We start from the raw sequence: 24697 nt of genomic DNA, 5'->3' as shown, positions 1-24697 counted from the left end.
GACTATTTATTAGTTTCATGTGAATGAACCTATAAGCCATTGATTACCCATGCCATCTTCTATGTCATGGACCCCACTTTCAGTGCCCTTTTCTAAGAATGAGGTTCATGTTGGCTTGTAGAAATCAAGACTTTGAAGGTCAGTTTCTCATAGTCAGAGTAAGACTTACTGTAAAAAAAACAAGTAATAGTGCTTTCAAGCTATTCCCCTGCCATTTTCAGAGAAATTGAATTGAGGCAGAATACCTAGTGCACACCCTATGAAAGGTAAAATGACTTCAAATGAAGAAAAAGGCATCTAAGAGAATTATGCTTGAAAAATTCTTAGATGTTTTTTCTTCATCAAGTTCTCAAAGCATTTGGGATTTGAGGCTTAATGTTATAATTTGATTTTCTAATATTAAATCATTCATAAACTATGTGGAAAATATGTATGTTTTGTAAGAAATCCATGTCTTAAACTGGTTTTTGTTAACAAAGTTAACAATTACAAATTGCAGGAGAATATGTTAGTAAATTACATGGTTCAATTTTCTCTCTTTGGAATTTGTGGTATAATACATAAATTATTTGGGGGTAAGTTCAGGCAAGTGACAGATGAACACCAATAAACCAATAATATTGCATATTATAGAAGAGTAACCACTATCTAATTATTTCATAAGCACAAAAGATGTTGGAAGGCCAAATGGAAAGAAGTCAAAATTGGTGTGATGCTGGTGCAAGACAAGAACCAGGAGGTGAATCCAAAGGAGAGGAAGAAAAAACAGAAGATGAAAGGGAGCAGGAGGAGGAGGAAGACCCGTACACGTTTACTGAGGTCGATGACAATGACTATGACATGATACTGGCCCATATGAGTACAAAGAAAAAACTTGGAGGTCGGTCTTTCATTATAAACAGACCTCCTGCCCCCACACCTCGACCTACAAATATCCCTCAGAAAGAGGAAACCACACCTTACATAGCTCAAGGTAATGTTTTTTGTTGCCGTTGTTCATGTGTGTGTTTGGGAATGGGGATTGTGCTCTTTTTTGGTAGGAACCAAAATGCCAAAGATGAAAAATATTTTTTCATGTCATAGGTGAATTGCATTGTCTTATTTTAAAATTTAGAAACACAATGACTAAAGAAAACAAGAATAATGGGTAGGGTTCTAGGTTCTAATTCTTCATTAAGAAGTATAATTTTGACAAACCATCCAAAGAACATGAAACCATAACATGTGGAAAAATGTTTGATACTTCTTCCATAATTCTACAAGAAGAAAGCTCAACTCCTATGAATAATGTGCAACAGAAGAAAAGAAGGTAGGTACTTTACTTCTTGCCCTTAACTTTACTTTTTGCCCCTAATCCATTTAAGATAACTATAAAAAGTTAAACAGTTTTGAATACTAGAATCTCAAATATGCAGCCCCATTTCCTCTGATAATTGCACTTCACTCCAATGATTAACATTCACTTCATCTATCACAGAATTTCCACTTCATTTTAGACTTCCATTCTTACTCATTCTCTACTAAGTTGGATCTAAATTTAAAAATAACAACTCCCTAGAACGTTTTGATATCTGTAGCCTCAACAGGATGTGTTGACTTTACCATTATTTCCTAACACCCTGTTTGGTTTGGTACATTCCATGAGTCTGTAGTGTCTAAGATATGACTTTTATTTATCAGTGTAATACACATAGATGGCCAGAACTAATACTGTTCAAGTTCTCCAAAAAATAAAACTTGCATTCTAGAAAATGAGAATATGAAATAAAACAATGTCTCCATCCTGGAGGAGTTTTAGGGCAACAGATATGCAATTAAATCCATAGAGTACAATGTGAGAATTATTAGAAAATTTTGAACAAAATGTTTGGAATCAAACAAAATGTTTGGAATCAAACAAAATGTTTGGATGATAACTGAACCTGAGGGGCAATAGGTTATGCATTTAAGCAATCTAAAACAAGTACTGAAACAGAACATTTAAATATATGTGTATATACCACAAATCTACCCAAAAGGAACACAGTTACTCATCTGTGCTTACTGTTTTCAAAAGAAACCATTCTGTTGCTAAGTGGTATGTATAGAGAGATTTGTATAAGAAAATTGAGCAAGTATATACAGTGATTTAGCAGTGTACAATACACTTACTTCACAGTGATCTGCTGCTGATAATATTCAAGAAACTATTAAAAATTAGGAAATGGTAGCAAATTAACAAATGTTGCAGCTAAAATAAAATGTCAACTGGAGCAATTGTCTAGATTATTAAGGGAGTCGATAAGCTGTAATTAGAAATTCTCAGATTGTTTATCATAGTGACCTCTCATTTTACTAGCTCTTTGATGAGGTTGCTACATACCAATAAATATTTTTTAAAGAGAGAAGATAGACATAACTCAATACAAGAATTTAGTTATATTCCAGAAGTTTTTGAAGAGACACATCATCTTCTGTGTCCTGATCACTGGGAACTCTCAGGACCACAAGAGACTTCCATGGCGTGTGGTTCTCCTCTTTGTGCTTAATCTTCTCATCCATCAGTTGGCTGTCAGAGTCTTGTTTTCCATGACTCTTTCTTGATTCTTTTTGGGTTTTTTTGTACCATTATTTTATCTTTCTTTGGTGGTAGTGGGGGCAGTACAATTCAATATCTTTGTTATTGTTTTTGTTTCACTTTGCTTTTATTTGTTTTTAAAATTTTGTGATTTTCATTTTTCTTCAAGTCTCATATTGTCTCTATTATCACACTGTTTTCTTGTGTTGTCTGAAATGCTTGATACTTCCATCCAAGAGCTGGCTATTCTTAGCTATGTTTTTGTGTTTCAGAACAACATACTAAAAACCTGAATGGAAACTCTGCTCGTTAACTTGTGGACTGCATTGTAGGGTAATGGGGAAATAAGGAGCACTTTCACTGAATTACTCCCCAAAATGTTATTGATGTAGATCTATTCTCCTATGCTTTTCATTTTTTCTGGAATAAAATCCAACTAACTCCAGTCTACATTTATGTATCTTGTTGCCCATAGTCTGTGCGCAGAGTGTGGGAAGAAGATGGGGAAATGTCACCATTTAGAATGCATACTTTCACTTGTCCTCCCTTCATTCATTCCAGTGCATAATTCCTGTCACCCACTGTGCCTCATGTCTAACAGCCAGAACCACGTCTGTTCAATTTCTCCAAATAATGAAATGTCCATCATGGATGGTTGCCTCATTTAATTGGAGAAGGAATTTGGGGTTATGACTGCTTTTCTCTTTGAACCAATCTTCATGTTAAATAGTAGAATTGAGATGGTTTTCCTCCTCATTCATGTATTTATTAATTATGTAAAGACTTATTGACTACCAAATAATAAAGTTTGTGCATTAATTATGTAAATCCCCTATATGACAATGATTCAGTTTTTCATATATGTATACATATATACCGGGGGTGCCAAAAAAATGTATACAAGTAGACACTTTGGTCAATGTTGCTCAGGCAGTAATTCATCGTAATCAGAAGTGTCTGGGCACTGATGGTAACCACTTTGAGCACCTCTTGTAGTTGCAGAAGTCAAACATAACCTGTATTCATCTTTTGTTATCAGTATATATTAAGTATTATAATTTTAATACAGTTTTTCTTTTTTAAAGTATGTATACATTTTTTGGCACCCTCTGTATGTATATATCCACACACAAACACACATACACGCATGCACAAAAACTAGATAGCATCTTAGAAATCTTGAGTTTCTAAGAAATTTTGGAGGCTATTTATCTCATCTACTCACCTCAAGCCTGACACCCTTCAAAATTTATAAGAAATCTTTCTGATTCAAAAACACAATCTAATTTATTCTCACAACATTTGTGTTATATGCAGACAGGTGCCACTGTTATAATGTATGGTTTTTGTTTTCTTTTTCTTTTCTTGTTTTCACTTAAGTACATAAAAGCAGTATGATTTTTTGCTCCACATTTTTTGCTCAAAAAAGCAGCAACAACTGAACTGTAAAGGAAGTTACCCCAGTCCCTTTTAATTATATCTTCCTTTTCTCTTTCACTGGAGTATACTTGCTTGTCTCTTCCTTTATGCTATTGATTATCGATTATTCTGTTCCCACATTAGGAAAACATTGCCTCCTCAGCTAATTCTTTCTTGATGTTCTTTGCATTTCACAGGGTAAAAGTCTTTCATCACATCTTTCCTTTTTTTAATTCTTCTAGCTCAGGCAAACCTATTAAATAGAATTGCCACCATTTCCCAGAAAGCTACCCATGCAATTAGAACATTAATTTGCCCCAATTCTTGCCAGAGCACAGAAGTGGTAGCAGAATGTTGGCACATCCAGGGTGTGTTAACGTACCCAAGAGAGAAGGATGTGGAGTAGGAACTGGGAGAAGAATTCAGGATGCAAATCCCCAATTTATTATTTCTGAAACTCAAGAAAGCACTGGCAAAGAGATGAGACAAAATAAACTAGAAAGATACAGGAAAATCATGTTCGCTTTTGTGAGATAATAGAAAAAATATATATTGGTTTCTACCCCTGCTTCCTGGCACAGAGCTCCAGAAAACCTTATAATTTCCTGGGTAATAAGGGTGTCTTTGTTTTAATAAGGTGACTCTGGGTGGGCTCCTGAATGGCATCTTAGTGAAGGCTAGTCACCAGAAAGACGAAGCTATGATTAAAAGCTTAGAATTTTCAGCCCCCCCATTCTCTTGAGTCAGGAGAAAGGCTAAAAATGGAGTGAATGATCAATCAAATGGGAGAAGCCTCCATAAAATCCCAAAAGGGGATTGAGAGCTTCCAGATTGGCAAACATATCCACAAGGGACGGTCACAGACCCCAACTCCACGGGGACAGAAGCTCCTGCTCTTGGGACCCGCCCAGACCTCACCTTATATATCTTTTCATCTATATCCTTTAATAAACATATAAATGTAAGTAAGTTATGTGAGCTGAGTTATGTGAGCTGCTCTAACAAATTAATCAAATCTGAGGAGGAGGTCATGGGAACCTCTGATTTCTAGCCAAATCTGACAGAAATTGTGGCTATCTGGGAATCTACTACTTGTGATTGGTACCTGGAGTAGAATGGAAGCAGTTTTGTGGGACTGCTGACACTATCTCCAAGCAGATAGTGTAAGAATTCAATTAAATGGAACTCAATTGTAACACAACTGGTGTAACACAATTGTAACACAAATGGAACACAACTGGTGTCATAGAACTGTGGGGAAAAACCCACACACATTTGGTGCCATAGTGTCTGAAGTAAAGTGTTATAGTAGAGTAGTAGTAGAGTGAAAGTAAAGGAGACACACAGGAAAGAAAGGCATAGGAGGAAAACTGAATTTTCCCAACCCAACTTTGCAGAACACATTCAGATTCAGCTGCTATCACCTAAGTAAATAATTTCTTATATCTGAGATTCAAAATTCTCATTGTAAGTTGGGGATAAAAAATAATATCTACTTCAAGGATTGTTGTAACCTTTAAGTGAGATAAAATCAGCAACTACTCAACACAATGTTGGTATGTGGTATGCACTCAATAGATAATAATTCAAAGCAATTCTACTTTGTCTTTCCTCAGTTTCTAAGAGGATGATGACTGTGCTAAACTAATTTCAAATTATATAAAATGTGTGTGCTTTCTGGGTTCTAGTGGAGTCAGAAGTTAAGGAAGCTATTAGAGATGGAATGAAGGGGTCAGGTTGGCTTAGTCCACTCCTTATCATTAATATTAGACAACTTTCACGGTAATTTCTAGTTCATGCAATGATCCTTCATGGTTGGCATTAAGAGCCTCATTTTAGCGAGGAGGAAACTGATGCTCAGTGAATTTTAAGGTCTTTCCCATGATGATAAAACAATGATGAAGATGAGGTGGGATTTGGATCCAGGTCAGTTTGGCTCCCCTGCCTATACACATGGAACCAAAAATTTCCTTTACTGATATATTTATTTCTGGGTTATTTGTTAATCTTAATTTCTTCCTTGAGCCTATATGATCCATGGAGGAGACCAACATTATCTGCTTTTGCCCATCATTGTATCTTTGGTGCCAAGCTCAGTGCTGAATTCATGGTAGAAACTATGAATATTTGAAAAATATGAGTTGAATGAATACAAGGATAAATAAATGATAAAAGCAACAAGAACCACATCAATGTGGCTGGAATAGGAGACGATTAACATACTGGAAAATAGAATTCTGCTAATTCCTAAATTTCTCCTGGTTTCTACTATCCTATGTTCAAAGTACTACTAATTTGAAGAGGGGGGAGCCCATACAGAAGAGGACAAAGTTCTAGGATACTCACATGCAGCTAAACGTTCTAACTGCTTTTACACAGTATAACATGTCAGAGAGAAGCTCTGTTTCCACCTTTGCTGCCATCCCCTGCCTCCAGAAATGTAACTTATTAATGCAAAATTGAACCCACAGTTCATTTTATCAAGAGATATGTTTTGATATTTTAATTCCATTCCTGTTTATCAAGAGATATGTTTTGATATTTTAATTCCATTCCTGTTACACTAAACCTAATTTTATGTTCACAGTCACAAAAAAATAGCTCATTTTTCCTAAATGAAACATTTTTGAAGTTTGCCTGCTTTTAGATATTGCATTCTTTCCACTTTTTTTCTCCCTATACTATTGAAAATAATCAGGTTCATTAAGTTTCAAGAATATAAAGGAATTCACATGAATTGACAGTCTTTCTTAGTGACAGAATTCTTTTTTTTTATTGTATAATTTTGTATTTTACTTTTTTCACTTATCATCATTAAGATTTTTCTCACACTGCATGGGTTCCTAACTACACTTAATAGCTAAAGAATATTCTATCAAGTGGTTGGACCGGAATCCAATTAACCATCCCCCTATAATTATTATTTCCAGTTTTCTATAATGATAAATAATAAAGCAAAGTAGTCTTTTATGCATTTAGCTTTGGTTCTTCCGTTGGATTATTTTATTAGGATAAAATCCCAGATGTGAGCTCACTGGACTCAGGAACAGAAACATTTTGTTGGCTCCTGACACCTAATGCTAAGCTGCATTCCCACGGGGGCGCCCCTTCGCATTGGGGAGTCACACAGGGGTCAAACAGGAACTCACTCTCTTCACGGCTCCTTCCCCAACACGCTTCAGCTGCCTCACTTCTGACCTCAGCTCCTCACAGGACAGCCACGGTGAACAGTTTTTCATCTGTCCCATTCTGAAGTAACCATAGGGACAGTGACTGGGGTACACGGCGGAACGTCGAGGGGAAATAAAAAAGTGATCGAGGCTGAGGTAGAGGAGTGTGTTCATGATGGCCGTGTCCAGCAGCAGCCCCACGACGCGGGGGGGGGGGGGGGGGGGCTTTGTGGGCGGGGCCTTTGTGGGCGGGGCTTTTGCTTCCATCCTGAGATTTCTTTTCCATGTTATCCTCTGTGATTTCCAGGTACTTCTTCCTTGTTCCAGCTCAGATCTGCATCCAGACACCTGGGTCAGGGAGTGTTCTTGTTGGTCCTGGGCACTGGTTTGAAAGTACTCTGGGCTTCTGCAACAGTTTCCTACATGGTCTTCTACTTTCTCTGTGACAGAATTCTTGATTTAAGACAAATCAAGGAAAGAAAATGAGCACTTTGCATAGTGTAGATAGAATGGTAGTAAAACTATATTCATAAATCATGCAAAGAGATGATGATGGCCTATTGTGGAAAATTTTTCAACTTTGGTGGATAATTCCCCATTTTTCCCTCACACAATTAATAGGACCTAGATCCTTCTGCAGAGTCCATGTTTCTGATCTGGGGTAGAATATAATTTCCGTTTCAATTTTCAATTGCTACTGAATTGCCCTTGGCTCATTTTGCAGTGCAGCAAAGTTGTATATGACCTTTCTGAGAGCTACTCGGCTACTGGGACCCCAAAATGTCAAGTACAACTCAGTTGCTCTCAGAAATTTTCCACATGCAATTCGTTTGTACTCGAAATGGATCACATACAGTGCAACTGAAATGCAAACAGAAAAAAAAAAAGACCTTATAGAGTCTGTTAGGAAAATTAATCCACATCATTGTAAATGTGACAGAGTGAAACGGTCTCTGTCCCTTTAGTGAGGACATATGGTCAAGTGGGTTAAAGTAGGCCTTTGATCAAGTGCCTTGGGTCCTACTCTGGCAGGGTGACCTTGTCCAAACCATTTAGCTTCAGGACTTAGTGTGTATAGTGCTCTCAGGACAGAGGAACATATTTACCATTCCATTTGTAAGACCAGTGTCCCTGGCTTCCCCTGTGGTTCTCTCTCTGCCTCTCTCCTTTCCACATAGGGTGCTGGTGCACCTCTGAAAAGGAGCAGTCTTTCAGACCTGTGCTCACACTGTCCATTAGAGAAGATCAAGTCTGCCTGTGTGACCCAGGTGTTTTGATGTGCTCTTTCTGTCCTTCTCACAGTAGAACATGACAGAGGCATGGAATAAAACCTAAAAAGGGCTTGCTTTGCAGACCATCTGTTAGAGTGTTGGCATCATAATGATGAGCTTTTCCAGCCTCATCTTCCAGAAATTCAATTCCTTTATATTAGGGAAGGGGGAAGGAGGCAGCAATCAACTGTGGTGTGAATTGACAATTAACGGGTTTGTATTACATGCAAAAATAAATGCAAATATTATCAAGTGCTTAGATTCCAACAGCAGAGTGAATTCTGGTCTTTTTCTCTTTAATATATGATGCTTCTAGAGTCTCTGTTAAAGATGTCTTTCGTAAGACGCTTAATAGCCCTAGAATAGTAGTTCTTAACTGGTGGTGATTTGCCTCCTAGGAGGCATTTGGCAATGTTGAAACATATTTTCAATTGTCATGACTGGGACACTACTATTGGCATGCAGCACAGAGAGGCCAGGGATGCTGCTAAGCATCCTACAATGCACAAGACACGCCCCACCACAAAAAAATTTATCCAATCCAAAATGTCGCTAGGGCTTAGGTTGAGAATCCATGCCATGGGTTGTTTCCATTTTAAGACACAGTAAACATTTGAATACTTCAGAGAATAGTCATTTGAAAATGAAATCATGGATGCATCGAATAGCTTTCTGCACAAATTGTCTTTTTCCTCATTTTACATTTCCTAAATTTACAATGGTTTCACCAGCACTTTTATTTATTTTTTTTAAGATTTTTTATTAGGGAATTGGGGGAAGGGGAACAGACAAGTTGCTGTCCTTTTGTTCTTCAGTCTAGTTGTGCAGGACGTTGCTTCACTGACTCAAGTTGGCACCATCATTGCGCTCTTCCCGAGCGAGGCAGATCAGTCGCCAGCTTCTGGACGGCCGCTCACGGTGGCTGCTGGCCACTCATGCTGGCTGTTGGCTGCTGGCTACACACGGTAGCCCATGGCAACCCACTGCAGTAGGGGCTGCAGCCCACACCGTCGCTGGCAACTCCCGGCATCCCAGCTCCAGGTTGAGCTGTTGTTCAGCATCTTAGCTCTAGAGGGCAGTGTCACTATCCCTCATATGTGGGATCCGAACCGGGGCCCTCTGGCGTCCCAAGCCAGCTCTTAACCAATGCGCCACTCGGCCAGCCCTCACCAGCACTTTTAATGTATGCATCTTTTTTACTCTATATATGTAGGTGTTAGAGAAAAATAAGGTGCTCTGTGGGCTTGGTCCACTGGGTACTGCCCCCTTGCGGGGCCCGACAGCATGGTAGAGTGAAATTCATATTTATTGTGAAGCCAGATAAAACTGAATTTGAATTATGACAGAGCCACTTAAAAGTTGTGTAACTATGCAAGTTTTATAGCCTTGCTTCATTAGTTTAATTTTAAAAAGGAATGATAATACCTACTTCAGAGAGTTTTCATGAAAACTAAACTGTATGACATATGTACAGTAGCTGTCACAGAGTAGGATACAGAAATGGTAGTCACTATAACGAAAGATGCGGTAGATGGAGAGATGACACAGGACTTATCATATCTTCCCAATAATATGCCTTTTGCTCTTTCCTTTGTGTTTCATATGCCAATACATCATCTTGCATGATGTTTCTAAATTATTAACTACCAATGTTGAACACTGCATAGAACAAGTGGACACAGCCTTTTTCTTTTCAAATTATCCATCTACGTATAATTTATTTTCAATCTGAATATATAGAAATTTTCAGTCTTCTAATGGTTTGAATCTTATTAACAGAACTAGTATTTAATGTTTGTTCAAAGTGAACATGACCACATCCTACTTGTTACTTCTCAGGCTAGCAATATTTCCTGCTACAGGAAAAAGAAAAAACAGAAATTGCTTTTGATGATCACTAAGCATGAATCAAAAGGTGAATTCATCATAGTTTCTAGAGTATTGCAGTGACTTTCTAACAACCCAAACCACTTCTTGAAACAATACGGAAAATTACTAAGGATGTTACTAGAGTAATATCTACATTTAGGCACACTCGTATATCATGTCCTTATTGGCTACCTATGGTCAAAAAGTAAAGTCAAGCAATGAGTCTGATTGAAATCGTATGGGAAGAGACAGACTCCTGGTCCAATTCTATGCAAGCAATAGGTGTTCAATACCTGTGGCCGGCCTAGTAAAAAGAGGAAGAAGGTCCTGTTTGCCCAGTGGCAGAGTGGAGATTTTGCTAATGAACTCATTATGATGGCCTCAAGCTCTAATCACACAGAATTTTACAAACCAACTGCTCTCTCTCTCTCTCTCTCTCTCTCTCTCTCTCTCTCTCTCTCTCTGTGTGTGTGTGTTTGTCTCTGAATGTCCCAACTTCCTGGGTAAGGAACATTTCTAGAATATAAATATTCCTATTTGCATAAAAAAATAATAAATATGCAAATAAAAACAGTTTGTATTCTACTCTAGTAAAAATTAAGTTCTTTAGAGATAAAAAAAAGAAGTTATAGTTAGATTTTCTTGTTTGGGAGGGATTTTTATGGGAGCACTCTTGTCAGACTTAAAGTTTTCATTACAAATTGGAAAGAACATTAACAGTTTCTCCTTAGGAAACCAAAGCATTCATTGGTATCACCATTGAGTTAGAATTTCTATGCCATTTTCCTTCATGTAGATATGTGCTTTCCAACTTTCCACCTCTATCAATCTCAAGAGTAAACTGTAACCACATCAGTGACCTCATATGTGCTGGCTGCTATTTATATATTCTCCTCCCACTCCTCCTCCCCCCCAAAAAAAGCCACAACTCTTGACTCTAAATGTCTGCAATAAACTATTTTCAGGTGAAAGACCATATTATGTGGCTGATGTGACTATCAGTGGCCACCACCACCCCTCCCCACAGTGTGCCTATTCAAATGTGGTGACCTGTGTTTGGTAAATTTGTTCAAATCAACATGTAACTTATTGCCAGCAGAATGAAATGGTGGGTTTGAGCTTACTGGAGTGCTCAATATATTTTAGTCAATTTGCAAAGAGGATACACCTATTCTCTGAGTTCCCAGTTTGACTATTTATAGGGTTAGAACGTACTGTCCCCTACCTTTACTGGCTAGACTAAGAAGTTGTTTATATTGCTTTTCTTTACCTCATTCTCCTTTGTTGGAATTAGCTTTCATAGGGTGCAAATGGGGGGAATAAGGTAGGGAGAGTAAGGCTACAAAGACCGCCTTTTGACCTTTGCCTTTCCGATGTTTTTCATCTCTGTCCTCTCTCATCAGTACACACTAATGACACTTTTGACCTTAGCTTAAATGAACACATAGAAAGGGAGGACAGTATGGAAATGATGCCTCGGTCTAACATATCTTTGCAGCCTCAGCACCTAGCACAGCACTGAACTGCCCAACCTAATGAAAGTTTGTTGAGTGAATAATAAATGCACTGCTGCTACCTGTACAGTATCATTTCCTAAGAACCCAGAGCACAGTACAGATCTATATATTTTATTGTATGTCGAATCCCTAGTTTCAAGAATGATCATCGGCGATAAGCACATATCTCTAAACAACATTTCGTTTTATACTTCTAAAGGGCATGGAACATCCAGGGGTTTGTCGTTTATAATTCATATCTTTATGAATGCATTGAGCTATTGCACAGACTTTCCATTACCTTAGCCACTTGTAAAATAATTCCAAACAAGCTTTATCAGACTTTCTAAAAAGGGCAGCTCTGGAAGGGTTCCTTTGCTTGAAATAAGCTGCAGATGAGGTTGACATGAAGAATGTTCTTGCAGAAGCAGCCTGAAAAGACAAATAGTGCAAGAGAATTCATTATATCTCACCTCATCCTCCTCTGCTGTTCTGATCATTCTGTTTTGCTTAATGATTTGAATATTTAATACTATGCTAATTTTTTCCATTCCATGTCATTTCTTTTCTAGAGAAAATTTTGCAGAAGTCATTTAGCCAATATTTAAAGTAAATAGGGGTGATATTTGGGAAATTTGTATTTGTTGAGATTATTTTGAACCCCAAAAATTGTTTTACTTTTGCTATGGACTTTTTTTTAATGTTTAAAGGCAGTGATAACTACTAATAATGCATTCATTTTTCTTTCATCTCAAATTCCAATTTTAGGTAGGAAGAGAAAAATTAGATTTCACTGGGGCAGAGAGTCATCAAAGTTGATGTGTCATAATTGCCTTGATAGCATTATTTGGACATGAATATGGTCAAATGTGGTCCAAAACAGTATCTTCCAATAATTCAAACACTTAGGGACAGGATCATTTCCATATGTTATAAAAAAAATAACATTGGTCTATGATTTAAATTTCTAGTTTTCCTATTAGTCTAAGCCCCCAGCAAAACTAATCTCTTCCTCAAAACATAGCATTTTGTTCAAATTCATACTCACTTACAAATTTATTCAGGCACAGTTTGGCCTGGAATGGCTTGGGAGACAATGATTGATAGCATCTTAGAATGTCAGAGCTAACTGAGACATTAGAGATTATCTCATCTATGCCCTAACTTTATTGGCAAGATAAAGGCCTGGGAGGGGCTGGATGAGTGGCTCAGTTGGTTAAGAGCGCAAGCTCTAAGCAACAGGGTTGCTGGTTCAGTTCACATGGGACAGTGAGCTGCGCCTGAGCAGGATGGCTCAGCTGGCGAGAGCATGTGCTCCTAACAACAAGGTTTCCAGTTCAGCTCCCACATGGGATGGTGGGCTACGCCCACCCGCAGCTAAGATTGAACAGGGCACTTTGAGCTCAGCGGTCGTGAGCTGCTGACGGGCGGCTGGATAGAGACTGGACGTGGAGCTGAGCTAGCTCTGCCCTCCACAACTAAGACTGAAGGACAACAACTTGGCTATTCCCCTTCCCCAATTCCCCAATAAAATCTTTAAAAATAAAAATAATAATAATAATAAATAAAGGCCTGGGAGGGCAAAGCCATTTTCCTATGCTACACATGTTGTTAATATTAAGACAAAACTGTACCCCTTCTGCTGTACCAAGGTGATTAGCATTCTGGTATATAGTTTTTTTTTTCAATTACTATATGTTAAAACAGACTCTCATTTTGCTTACCACAAATCTGCTTGTACAAAAATACATACTTTCATATATAAATCAAAGTGACCCATAACCCAATGCTCAGTTTTTATCATATCATGGATTTTATGTTTATCTCTTATAAAGGTTGTATGGGTGAACGAGGTGAATATAAAGTATATAAAGCTTTTTAGAGCAAAGGTTTCACTGGTGGAAGCAATTTAAATTGTTTCCGCTAATATTTATTATATAAAGAAAGATTAAGGAATTCCAGCATTTTACATCTCTCTATTCTTTTCCCAAGGCTAATAGCAGAGTATGTGTCCTTTGTATGAATGTTTGCATCAGTGATCATTTGACGGGCTAGCTCTTCCGTCAGGAAACAAGTTAAGTAGGTATTTTCCAAGATTACCTCATGTTCAAAAACACCTCCTCATTTTCATAGCAATGAGAAAGCGTGTTTGACAATAGGCTAATTGCTTATTGGGTTTTTGTAAAGATATGAGGCTTGTATGTAGGTCAAAGGAAGGGTCCAGTTGTAAAAGGTGCAGCTGGAGGAGAGTTCAGAGGGAATTTCAAGGAAGGTTTTACAGGTACAGAGGACCCTTGTACTATAGGGCATGGCTTAGTTCACATCCTGCTTTTATTAGATTGGTGCAAAAGTAATTGCGGTTCCCGACTGTGAATTTTAAGTCATTTATAAATAGGCTCAAACACATCTTTACTAATCAAAATAAGAACCATTACAATCAACACATTTTTTGCCAATGAAAACAAAGTTTGTTTATTCCTGTAGCATAAAAACACGTCCTTTGGGATTTGACACTTGGAAAGCATTTTCTGCATCCTGCTGGTTGTGGAAGTGTTTTCCCTGCAAAAAGTTGTCGAGATGCTTAAAGAAGTGGTAGTCGATTGGTGAGAGGTCAGGTGAATATGGTGGATGAGGCAAAACTTCATAGCCCAATTTGTTCAACTTTTGAAGCATTGGCTGTGTATGTGTGGTAGGGCATTGTTGTAGAGAAGAATTGGGCCCTTTCTCTTGACCAATGCCGGCTACAGGCATTGCAGTTTTCGGTGCATCTCATCGATTTTCTGAGCATACTTCTCAAATGCACTGATTTCACCAGGATTCAGAAAGCTATAGTGGATCAGACCGGCAGCAGACCACCAAACAGTGACCATGACCTTTTTTTTTTATTCAAGTTTGGCTTTGGGAGCTTTGTCAAGGTCCAACCACTGAGCTGGTCATCACCAGTCATCATATAAAATCCAATTTTCATTGCACGTCACAATTCGATTGAAGAATGGTTCATTGTTATTGCGTAGAATAAGAGAAGATGACAATTCAAAACAACGATTTTTTTTATTTGCGGTCAGCTCATGAGGCACCCACTTATCAAGCTTTTTCACCTTTCCAATTTACTTCAAATGCCAAATGACCATAGAGTGGCTGACGTTGAGTTCTTTGGCAACTTCTCATGTAGTTATAAGAGGATTAGTTCAATGATTGCTCTCAGTTGGTCGTTGTCAACTTCCGATGGCTGGTCACTACGCTCTTCATCTTCAAAGCTATCATCTCCTTTGCAAAACTTCTTGAACCACCACTGCACTGTACATTTGTTAGCAATTCGTGGGCCAAATGTGCTGTTCATGTTTTGAGTTGTCTCACTGCTTTACAACCCATTTTGAACTCAAATAAAAAAATCGCTTGAGTTTGCTTTTTGTCTAAAATCAATTCCATAGTCTAAAATACATATAAAATAAACAGCAAATAATAAGTCATTAGCAAAAAAACATAAATCAGGAAATGTGCATTAAAATGATGGTAACATAACCACACTTATTTAAGAATGTATTCCAATAACAAAGGCAAATTTCAACAATGAAAAAAACCGCAATTACTTTTGCACCAGCCTAATAAAAAGTTGTTAGCACTTTCATAACCATCCTACTCAGAACCTCTTGCTTTCCCACCCTAATCCTCCACCCTGTCCCAGGTGTTTCAACTATAAGTCCTGGTGAAATCTAACAATAAATAAATACAGTATTTATAACTTCTTTTTTTTTTCTTAAGATTTTATTGGGGAATTGGAGGAGGGGAACAACGTTGGAGAATCAGGGAAGGGGAACACACAAGTCGCTGTCCCTGTGCTCTTCAGTCTAGTTGTGGAGGATGTCACTCCACTGGCCCACGATGGCACCATGATCACTGTGCTCTTCCCCGCTGAGGCAGATCAGTCGCCGGCCATTGGATGGCCGCTCATGGCAGCTCACGGCAGCTGCCGGCCGCTCACGGTAACTTACGGCAGCCCACTGCAGCTCTACCACAACCCGCAACTCGCAGGCGACTCACGGCAGCCCAGCTCCAGGCCAAGCTGTTGTTCACCATCTTAGCTGTAGAGGGTGCAGTGTCACTGGCCCTCATGTGGGATCCAAACTGGGATCCTGCTCCTCAGAGCTGGCGTCCCAAGCCAATTCTCACCAACAAGCCACTCGGCCCGCCCAGTACTTATAACTTCTTAATCTACAGACTGAAACGAAGTGTTTATTTAACACTTACTGTATTTCATAAAGGCTGGGGATTTGTTGTCAACAGAACATATGTCAATTAAATATTGTTTATGTGGGGTGTAAAGTGCTCTTTAACAAATTGATATCAAATAGCTGGAAAAATGAATCTATTTCCAAGTTCTCTGTAGCATCAAAATTCAGCAGAATTCCTAAAACTTACCAATTAATCTACTTTTTATTTGGAGAATTTATTTTCTGACTTTCTCTTTGGATTCAGATTATTTCCCACATTACTGATGCCAAACTACAGTTTTTTTTGTATGTAAACAGTCTCAGTTATTATCTTAACAATATTGTGGAAAAAGTGACTGCTTGTTATTAAAATTTCAAAAGTGTTTCATTTTTTCAAGAGTTTTAGAACTAGCCAATGAAAAAATTCAAGCACCACTTATAAAAATTTATATCCTAAAATATATCCACAGGCCATGTATCTATCAGTATATTTTATTTTAGAAAAAATGTAAGCCAAAAACCTAGAACTTGCCAGTAAGTTATATTTAGCATGTTTTCCAAATACTAACTTGAGGCGCAAAATTGATTTTCAACCAGAAATATTATTTCATGTGTATAATTTTCCTTAAACACATCATACTTTGAAACTATCTTTGCTTCTCTCTTGTTTGAAAGAGGAGAGTAGAGCATAGAGCACGCTCCCTCAACAAGAGCCGGGAAAATATACATGCTTAATAAATAATTATTGATTTGATATGATTTAGGGAACTTTGTAAATTTGAAAACATGTCATCTGGAGTAACCGCAAATATGACCTTGATATTAGGTTGGTGTAAAGAATATTAAAACCAAAGACAGAGATCCAGGATAACTGCTGGGACGTGTATCCCAATCGCAGAGGTCAAGCACCACGGGGCTGGAACCCTCTAACTCCCACATACCTCAGCCTGATTATCCCAGGAAATCCTGGTGAGCTGCTAAGAAGAATAAGCTACACAAGCATGTTGGAATCACTCTAAGGTTCTTTTTCATCCCCTCCCTCTAGCTCCTTCTTTATCTTTAAACAGAAATAATTATGGAAGAGAAGGAGTAGCGGTGTAGTAAAGAGCCAAGCAATGGATTGAAGTTCAAGGCCTGAGGGTCTAAATCACATCTCTACTAACAACAGTTCCAGGGTCATTGCAAAATTACTTAGCCATTTTACAAGTTAGTTACTTCCACCTCTCTCATCTATGAGGCAGGAATAAATCTCCAATGCCTTTTTCCAGTTCCCAAACCCCGTAATTCAAACTACCCATAAAATATAAATGGAACTTTGCGATGTTCAATTTCTAAAGTCAAGCTGTAAAGGGTACAGACTTTTTCATTAACAAATGCCAGAAGCTATACGGAACTTTGTGGGTGCTCAATAAATATTAAACAATCAATTTTATCTTTCATCTGCAAGACAGGGTGAGTAATGCTGACTTGTCTCATAGAATTTCGTGTGAGAAATAATAAATGAGAACAAAGCACTTTTCAAATAATGAAGTAATTCGAATAAACTGCTTTAAAGTTCTGAGGTCCAGCTAGATGATGCAAGAATAAAGTGTCTTTTTTATTATTACATCTGTGAAATACAGCATCCTTTTCATCCGTTTTAAAAGAAACAGTCATTATCCTTGCTTATCACCAAGAAGTCAGCATGAGTAATTTCTGTGCAAATGGAATTTTTCATGTGATTTTAACATTTACCACTTTTAACAAAATGCAGCTTTTATACTTCTTTACCTAATATCAAAATGGAATCACATCTTGATTTAAATAGTTTTATGAGGCATTCATCAGCATTACACTACTCTGCCCAAAGAAAATGTGCTTTTTTTTTGCCAGTTTATAGTTGTATTTATTTAAATATTTTTCACTTTTTATTATTTCTTTTTTTAAATTAATTTACTTTTTAACTTTTATTAAACTTATTGGGGTGACATTGGTTGGTAAAATTATATAGGTTTCAAGTGTACAATTCTATTACATAATACATCATCTACATATCACATTGTGTGTTCACCACCCAGAGTCAGTTCTTCTTCCATCACCATATATTTGATCCAATTTACCCTCTTCTACCGCCCCTCTCCCCCATTACCCTGGTAACCACTAAGCTGTGTTTATGAGTTTTTGTTTCTTTGTTTGTTTATCTTATTTGTTTGTTGCTTGCAGTTTTGTATCCCACATATGAGTGAAGTCATGTGGTTCTCAACTTTTTCCATCTGGCTTATTTTACTTAGCATAACATCTCAACATCCATCCGTGTTGTTGCAAATGGCAGTATTTCATCTTTTCTCATGGCTGGGTAGTATTCCATTGTGTATATGTACCACATCTTCTTTATCCAATCATCTACCAAAGGATACTTTGGTTGTTTCCATGTCTTGACCATTGTAAATAATGCTGCAATAAACATAGGAGTACATATATCTCTATGGATAAATGTCTTCAGGCTATTTGAGTAAATACCCAGAAGAGGGATTGCTGGGTCATATGGTCATTCTATTCTTAATTTTTTAAGGAACCTCCATACTGTTTCCATAATGGCTGTACAAATTTACATTCCCACCAGCAGTCTTGGTGTTGCTTTTTTTCAACAACCTCTCCAACATTTGTTTTGTCTTGTTGATAATAGCCATTCTAGCAGGTGTGAGTTGGTATCTCATGGTTTTGATTTGCATTTCCCTGATAGGTAGGGAAGCTGAGAATTTTTTCATACATTTGTTGGCCATTTGTATGTCTTCTTGGAAGAAGTGTCTGTTCAGGTCTTCTGCCTATTTTTTAATTGGATTGTTTGTTTTTTTGTTGTTGAGTTGTATGAGTTCTTTATATATTTTGGATATTAGCCTGTTATCAGAGGTGTTGTGTGCAAATATCTTCTCCCTTTCAGTTGGTTGCCTCTGTTTTGTTGATGGTTTCTTTTGCAATTCAGAAGCTTTTTAATTTGACATACTTAGTCTCACTTGTTTATTTTTGCTTTTATTTCCCTTGCCTTTGAGATTGAATTATAAAATCCTCTCTGTGACCAAGCTCCATAAGTTTAGCATTTATGCTTTCTTCTATGCAATTTATTGTTTCAGGTCTTAGGTTTAGGTCTTTGAGCCATTTTGTGTTAATTTTGGTATAAGGTGACAGATAGCAGTCTAGTTTCATTCTTTTGCAGGTGGCTTTCCAATTTCCCTGGCATCATTTATTGAAGAGGATTTTCTTTCTCCATTGGATATTTCTGGCTCCTTTGTTGAAAATTATCTGCCCATATATATGTGGGTTTATTTTGGGGTTCTCAATTCTATTCCACTGGTCTACGTGTCTGTTTTTCTGCAAGTACTTTGCTGTTTTGACTATTGTCACTTTGTAGTACAAGTTCAAGTCAAGAAGTATGATACCTCTAGCCTTGTTCTTTTTTCTTAGGATTGCTTTGGCTATTTGAGATCTTCTGTGATTCCATACAAATCTGATGATTTTTTGTTCTGTTTCTTTGAAAAATGTCATCAGGATTTTGATGGGGATTGCATTAAATCTGCATATTGCTTTGGGTAATATGGCCATTTTAACTCTGTTGATTCTTCCAGTCCACAAACATGAAATATCTTTCCATTTCTTTGTATCTTTTTCAATATCTTTTAATAACATCTTACAGTTTTCAATATAGGTCCTTCACATCCTTTGTAAGCTTATTCCTAGGTATTTTATTCTTTTTGTTGCAATTGCAAAAGGAATTGGTATTTTTCTTTTTGTTTTTTCTAAAAATTCATTGTTACTATGAAAGAATGCAATGGATGTTTGTACATAGATTGTTTATCCTACAACTTTATTGTATTTGATTATTCTTTCTGATAGTTTTTGGGTAGAGTCTTTAGGGTTTCTATATAAAGAATCATTTTATCTGCAAAAAGTGACAATTTAACTTCTTCGTTCCCAATTTGAATGCCTTTTATTTCTTTCTCTTGCATGATTGTACTGGCTAGGACTCTCAAAACTATGGTGAATAACAGTGGTGATGGGGGCCATCACTGTCTTGATCTTGATCTTAGAGAAAAAGCTTTCAGTTTTTCACTATTCAGTGTGATATTAGCTGAGGATTTGTCATATATGGCCTTCATTATGTTGAGGTACTCTCCTGCTATACCCATTTCATTGTTTTAATCATAAATTGATGTTATATCTTGTCAAATGCTTTTTCTGCATTTATTGATATGATCATATGATTTTTATCTTTTATTTTGTTTATAAACAATAAACAATAAATAAAAATAAAATGTGGTGTATCATATTGATCCATTTGCATGTGTTGAGCCACCCTTGTGTCCCTAGAATGAACCCTACTTGATCATGATGTATAATCTTTTTAATGTATTGTATTCGATTTGCTAGTATTCTGTTTAGGATTTTGTGTCTGTATTTATCAGAGTTGTTGGTGTGTAATTTTCTTTTTTGTGTATTATCCTTACCTGGTTTTAGTATCAGGGTAATGTTGACCTCATAAAATGAGTGAGGAAGTATTGCCTCTTCTTCAATTTTTTGGAAGAGTTTGAGTAGGACAGGTATTAAATCATCTTTGAATGTTTGGTAGAATTCACTAGTGAAACCATCTGGTCCTGGACTTTTACTTTTGAGGAGGTTTTGGATGATTGTTTCAATTTCCTTACTGTTGATCTGTATATTTAGATTTTCCAGCTCTTCGTGATTCAGTTTAGGAAGGTTATATATTTCTAAGAACTTGTCCATTTCTTCTAGGTTATTGAATTTAGTGACATATAGTCTTTCATAGTATATTTTGTATGATCCTTTGTATTTCTGTGGCATCTGTTGTAACTTCTCTTTAATTTCTGGTTTTGTTTATCTGTGTCTTTTCTCTTTTTTCCTTAGTGAGTGTAGCAAGGGGTTTGTCAATTTCATTAATCTTTTGAAACAACCAGCTCTTTGTTGCATTAATTTTTTCTTTTTTTTTTTGTTCTCTATTTATTTAGTTCTGCTCTGATTTTTATTATTTCCTTCCTTCTGCTGACTTTGGGTTTCATTTTTTCTTCCTTTTGTAATATTTTTACAAGGTGATATTAGTTGCTTTATTTGGGATTTTTCTTGTTTCTTGAGATAGGCCTGTAATGATATAACTTTCCCTCTAAATATTGCTTTTGCAGTATCTGATAAATTTTGATGTGATGTATTTTCATTCTCATTTGTTTCCATGTAATATTTTGATCTCTGCTTTTATTTCTTCTTTGATCCAGTCATCCTTTAGTAGCATGTTGTTTAATCTCCACATATTTGTGGTTTTTCCCACTTTCTTTTTGCAGTTGATATCCAATTTCAAAGCACTGTAGTCAGAGAATATGCCTGGTATGATTTCAACCTTCTTAAATTTGCTGAAGCTTGTTTTTGTCCCATCTTATGTTCCATCCTTGAGAATGTTCCATGTGCACTAGAAAAGAGTGTATAGTCTGGTGTTCTAGAATGAAAGACTCTGTAAATGTCAATTATGTCTCTTTGGTCTAATTTGTCATTTAAGGCTATTTTCTTGATTTTCTGTTTGGATGATCTATCCATAACTGTCAATGGTGTATTTAGATCTCCTACTATAATTGTGTTTTTGTCAGTGTCTCCCTTTAGCTCTGTTAGTAGTTTCTTTATATACTTTGTTGCTCCCTGATAAGGAACATATATATATTGATAAATGTTATGTCTTCTTGTTGTATTGTCCCTTTCTCATTATAAAATGTCCACCTTTGTCTCTTGTTACCTTTTTCAACCTGAAGTCTGTTTCATCAGATGTAAATATGGTACACCTGCTTTTCTCTGGATACCATTTGCTTGGAGTATTATTTTCCACCCTTTCACTTTGAGTCCATATTTGTCCTTGCAGCTGAGATGCATCGCTTGAAGGCAGCATACGGTTGGGTTTTGGTTTTGGATCCAGTCTCCTACTCAGTGCCTTTTTATTGGTGAGTTCAGTCCATTTGAGTTTAGGGTAATTATTGATATATGAGGATTTCCTATAGCCATTTTATCTCTTGTTTTGTGGTATCTTGGTGTCTCCATTGTTTCTTTGCCTTTGTGTTTCTGTTTGCTATTAGGTTGGTGCAAACATAATTGCAGTTTTTGCATTGTGGAAATTTGCCTTTGATTCTTAAATAAATGTGGTTATGTTATACATCATTTTACACGCATTTCTCATTTTATGTTTTTTTTGCTATTGACTTATTTGCTGTTTTTTTATATGTAATTTAGATTATGGAAATGATGTTAGACAAAAAGAAAATTCAAGCGATTTTCTTATTTGAGTTCAGAATGGGTCGTAAAGCAGCGGAGACAACTCAACATCAACGACACTGCCCAGGAACTGCTAATGAACGTACAGTGGTAGTTCAAGGAGTTTTTCAAAGGAGACTAGAGCCTTGAAGATGAGGAGCATAGTGGCCAACCATCGAAAGTAAACAATGACCAATTGAGAATAATCATCAAAGCTGATCCTTTTACAACTACACAAGAAGTTGCCAAAACACTCAAAGTCGACCATTCTATGGTCATTTGGCATTTGAAGCAAATTGGAAAGGTGAAAAAGCTCAATAAATGGGTGCTTCATGAGCTGACCACAAATAAAAAAAAACCCATCGTCTTGAAGTGTTGTCTTCTCTTACTCTACACAACAACGAACCATTACTTGATCGGATTGTGACATGTGATGAAAAGTGGATTTTATACAACAACCGGCAGTGACCAACTCAGAGTGGTTGGGCTGAGAAGCTCCAAAGCACTTCCAAAAACCAAACTAGCACCAAAAAAATGTCACTGTTTGGTGCTCTGCTGCTGGCCTGATCCACTACGGCTTTCTGAATCCCAGAAAAACCATTATATTTGAAAAGTATGCTCAGAAAATTGATGAGATGCACCAAAAACTGTAATGCCTGCAGCCAGCATTGGTCAACAGAAAGGTCCCAATTCTTCTCCGCAAATCTCAATCTCATGTCACACAACCAGCGCTTCAAAAGTTGAACAAATTGGGCTACGAAGTTTTGCCCCATCCACCATATTCACCTGACCTCTCGCCAACTACCTCTTCTTCAAGCATCTCGACAACATTTTGCAGGGAAAACACTTCCACAACCAGCAGCATGCAGAAAATGCTTTCCAAGAGCTCGTCGAATCTCGAAGCAAGGATTTTTATGCTACAGGAGTGAACAAACTTATTTCTCATTGGCAAAAAATGTGTTGATTGTAATGGTTTCTATTTTGATTAAAAAGATGTGTTTGAGACTAGTTATAATGATTTAAAATCCATGGTCCAAAACCACAATTATTTTTGCACCAACCTAATATGTTAGTTTGGGGGTATTCTATGATTTTTTTTGCCTTTTCTTTTATGTCACATGTCTCAGTTCAGGAATTTTTTTTCCAGTGGTTACCGTTACGTTTATGTAAAAGAAAGTTTCATATTTTTCTTTAGCATGCATTTTATCTCCATTCCCCTTTGCAAATTCAAATTTTACCCCCTCCTCTTTTATATTTTGTTGTCATAAATTATCCCTATTTATGCTGTGAGCTTATTTCTGAGTTGCAATAGCAAATTGTCTTCTTCTCTTTTTTTTTAATGTTTTTATCTTCTTTACCCATTATGTTATGTTTAAGTGTATAATGTAGGGGTTGCCATTTCCTGCTTCTGTCTGTCAGTAATCTTACTCATAATTTTGTATCCTTTTGTCTTTTTGTTTCAGGTAGAATAGCCTCTTCAATATTTCCTATAATGCAGGCCTTGTCATGGACAAATCCCTCAACTTCTGTATATCTGGAAATGTCTTTATTCCTCCTTCAAAACTAAAGGATAACTTTGCTGGATATATTATTCTTGGCTGGCAATTTCTTTCTTTCAATAGTGTGATCATTTGATTTTACTCCCTCCTGGCTTGTAGAGTTCCTGCTGAAAGATCTGATGATAATCTAGTGGGCTTTCCTTTTTAGGATGCCATCTTCTTTTCTCTGGCTGCCTTGAGAATTCTTTCTTTGTCATTAATTTTTGACAGTTTCAATATAATGTACGTTGGAGAAAGCCTCTTAGGATTGAGGTAATTGTGTGTTCTATTTGCTTCTTGGGTTCAAGGATCCGGTTCTTTTCACAGGTTTGAGAAGTTACCATCAACTATTTGTTTGAATAGACTCTGTGCCCTTCTCCTTCTTTTCCCCTCTGGTGCACGAATTATTCTTATATTGCTCTTTCTGATGGAATCAGATAGTTCTTATAGAGTTCTTTCATTTCTTTTAACTCTGAAGTCTCTCTCTCCTTTTATCTGCATCATTTCCGGATTTCTGTTTTTTTGTTTTGTTTTGTTTTGTTTTTTTGGAGGGCAGTGTAACTGACCCTCATATGTGGGATCTGAACCGGGGCCCTCTGGCATCCCAAGCCAGTTCGTAACCATTGCGCCACTCGACTGGCCCCAGATTTCTGTTTTTGATATCAATAATTCTTTCCTCCACCTGGTCAGCTCTATTTCCTAATTTCACTATTTCATCTCTTTATTGAAATCTTCAATTCCATAATTTCTACTTGTTTGGTTTTTCTGTTTGTTTTTCTGGTTTTTTAAAGATTTTTTTATTGGGGAATTGGGGGAGGGGAACAGACAAGTTGCTGTCCTTTTGTTCTTCAGTCTAGTTGTGGAGGACGTCGCTTCACTGGCCCATG

At 37.0% G+C, this 24697-nt stretch overlaps 1 protein-coding gene across 1 annotated transcript in view; it reads left to right on the top strand.

Annotated features, from left to right (window-relative positions):
• The window catches only part of LOC109392361 (B-cell scaffold protein with ankyrin repeats-like), a 64581-nt gene that overhangs the window by 7419 nt on the left and 32465 nt on the right, over positions 1-24697 (top strand). Inside the window, exon 4 of the mRNA XM_019660758.1 lies at positions 665-973. Coding sequence (XP_019516303.1) covers positions 665-973 — 309 coding nt within the window. The remainder of the gene's footprint in view (positions 1-664; positions 974-24697) is intronic.

Source organism: Hipposideros armiger, unplaced genomic scaffold, assembly GCF_001890085.2.
Source record: "Hipposideros armiger isolate ML-2016 unplaced genomic scaffold, ASM189008v1 scaffold_328, whole genome shotgun sequence".
NCBI lineage: Eukaryota > Metazoa > Chordata > Mammalia > Chiroptera > Hipposideridae > Hipposideros > Hipposideros armiger.
The sequence above is the reverse complement of the archived record's forward strand: the minus strand, read 5'-3'. Positions and strand labels throughout refer to the sequence as shown.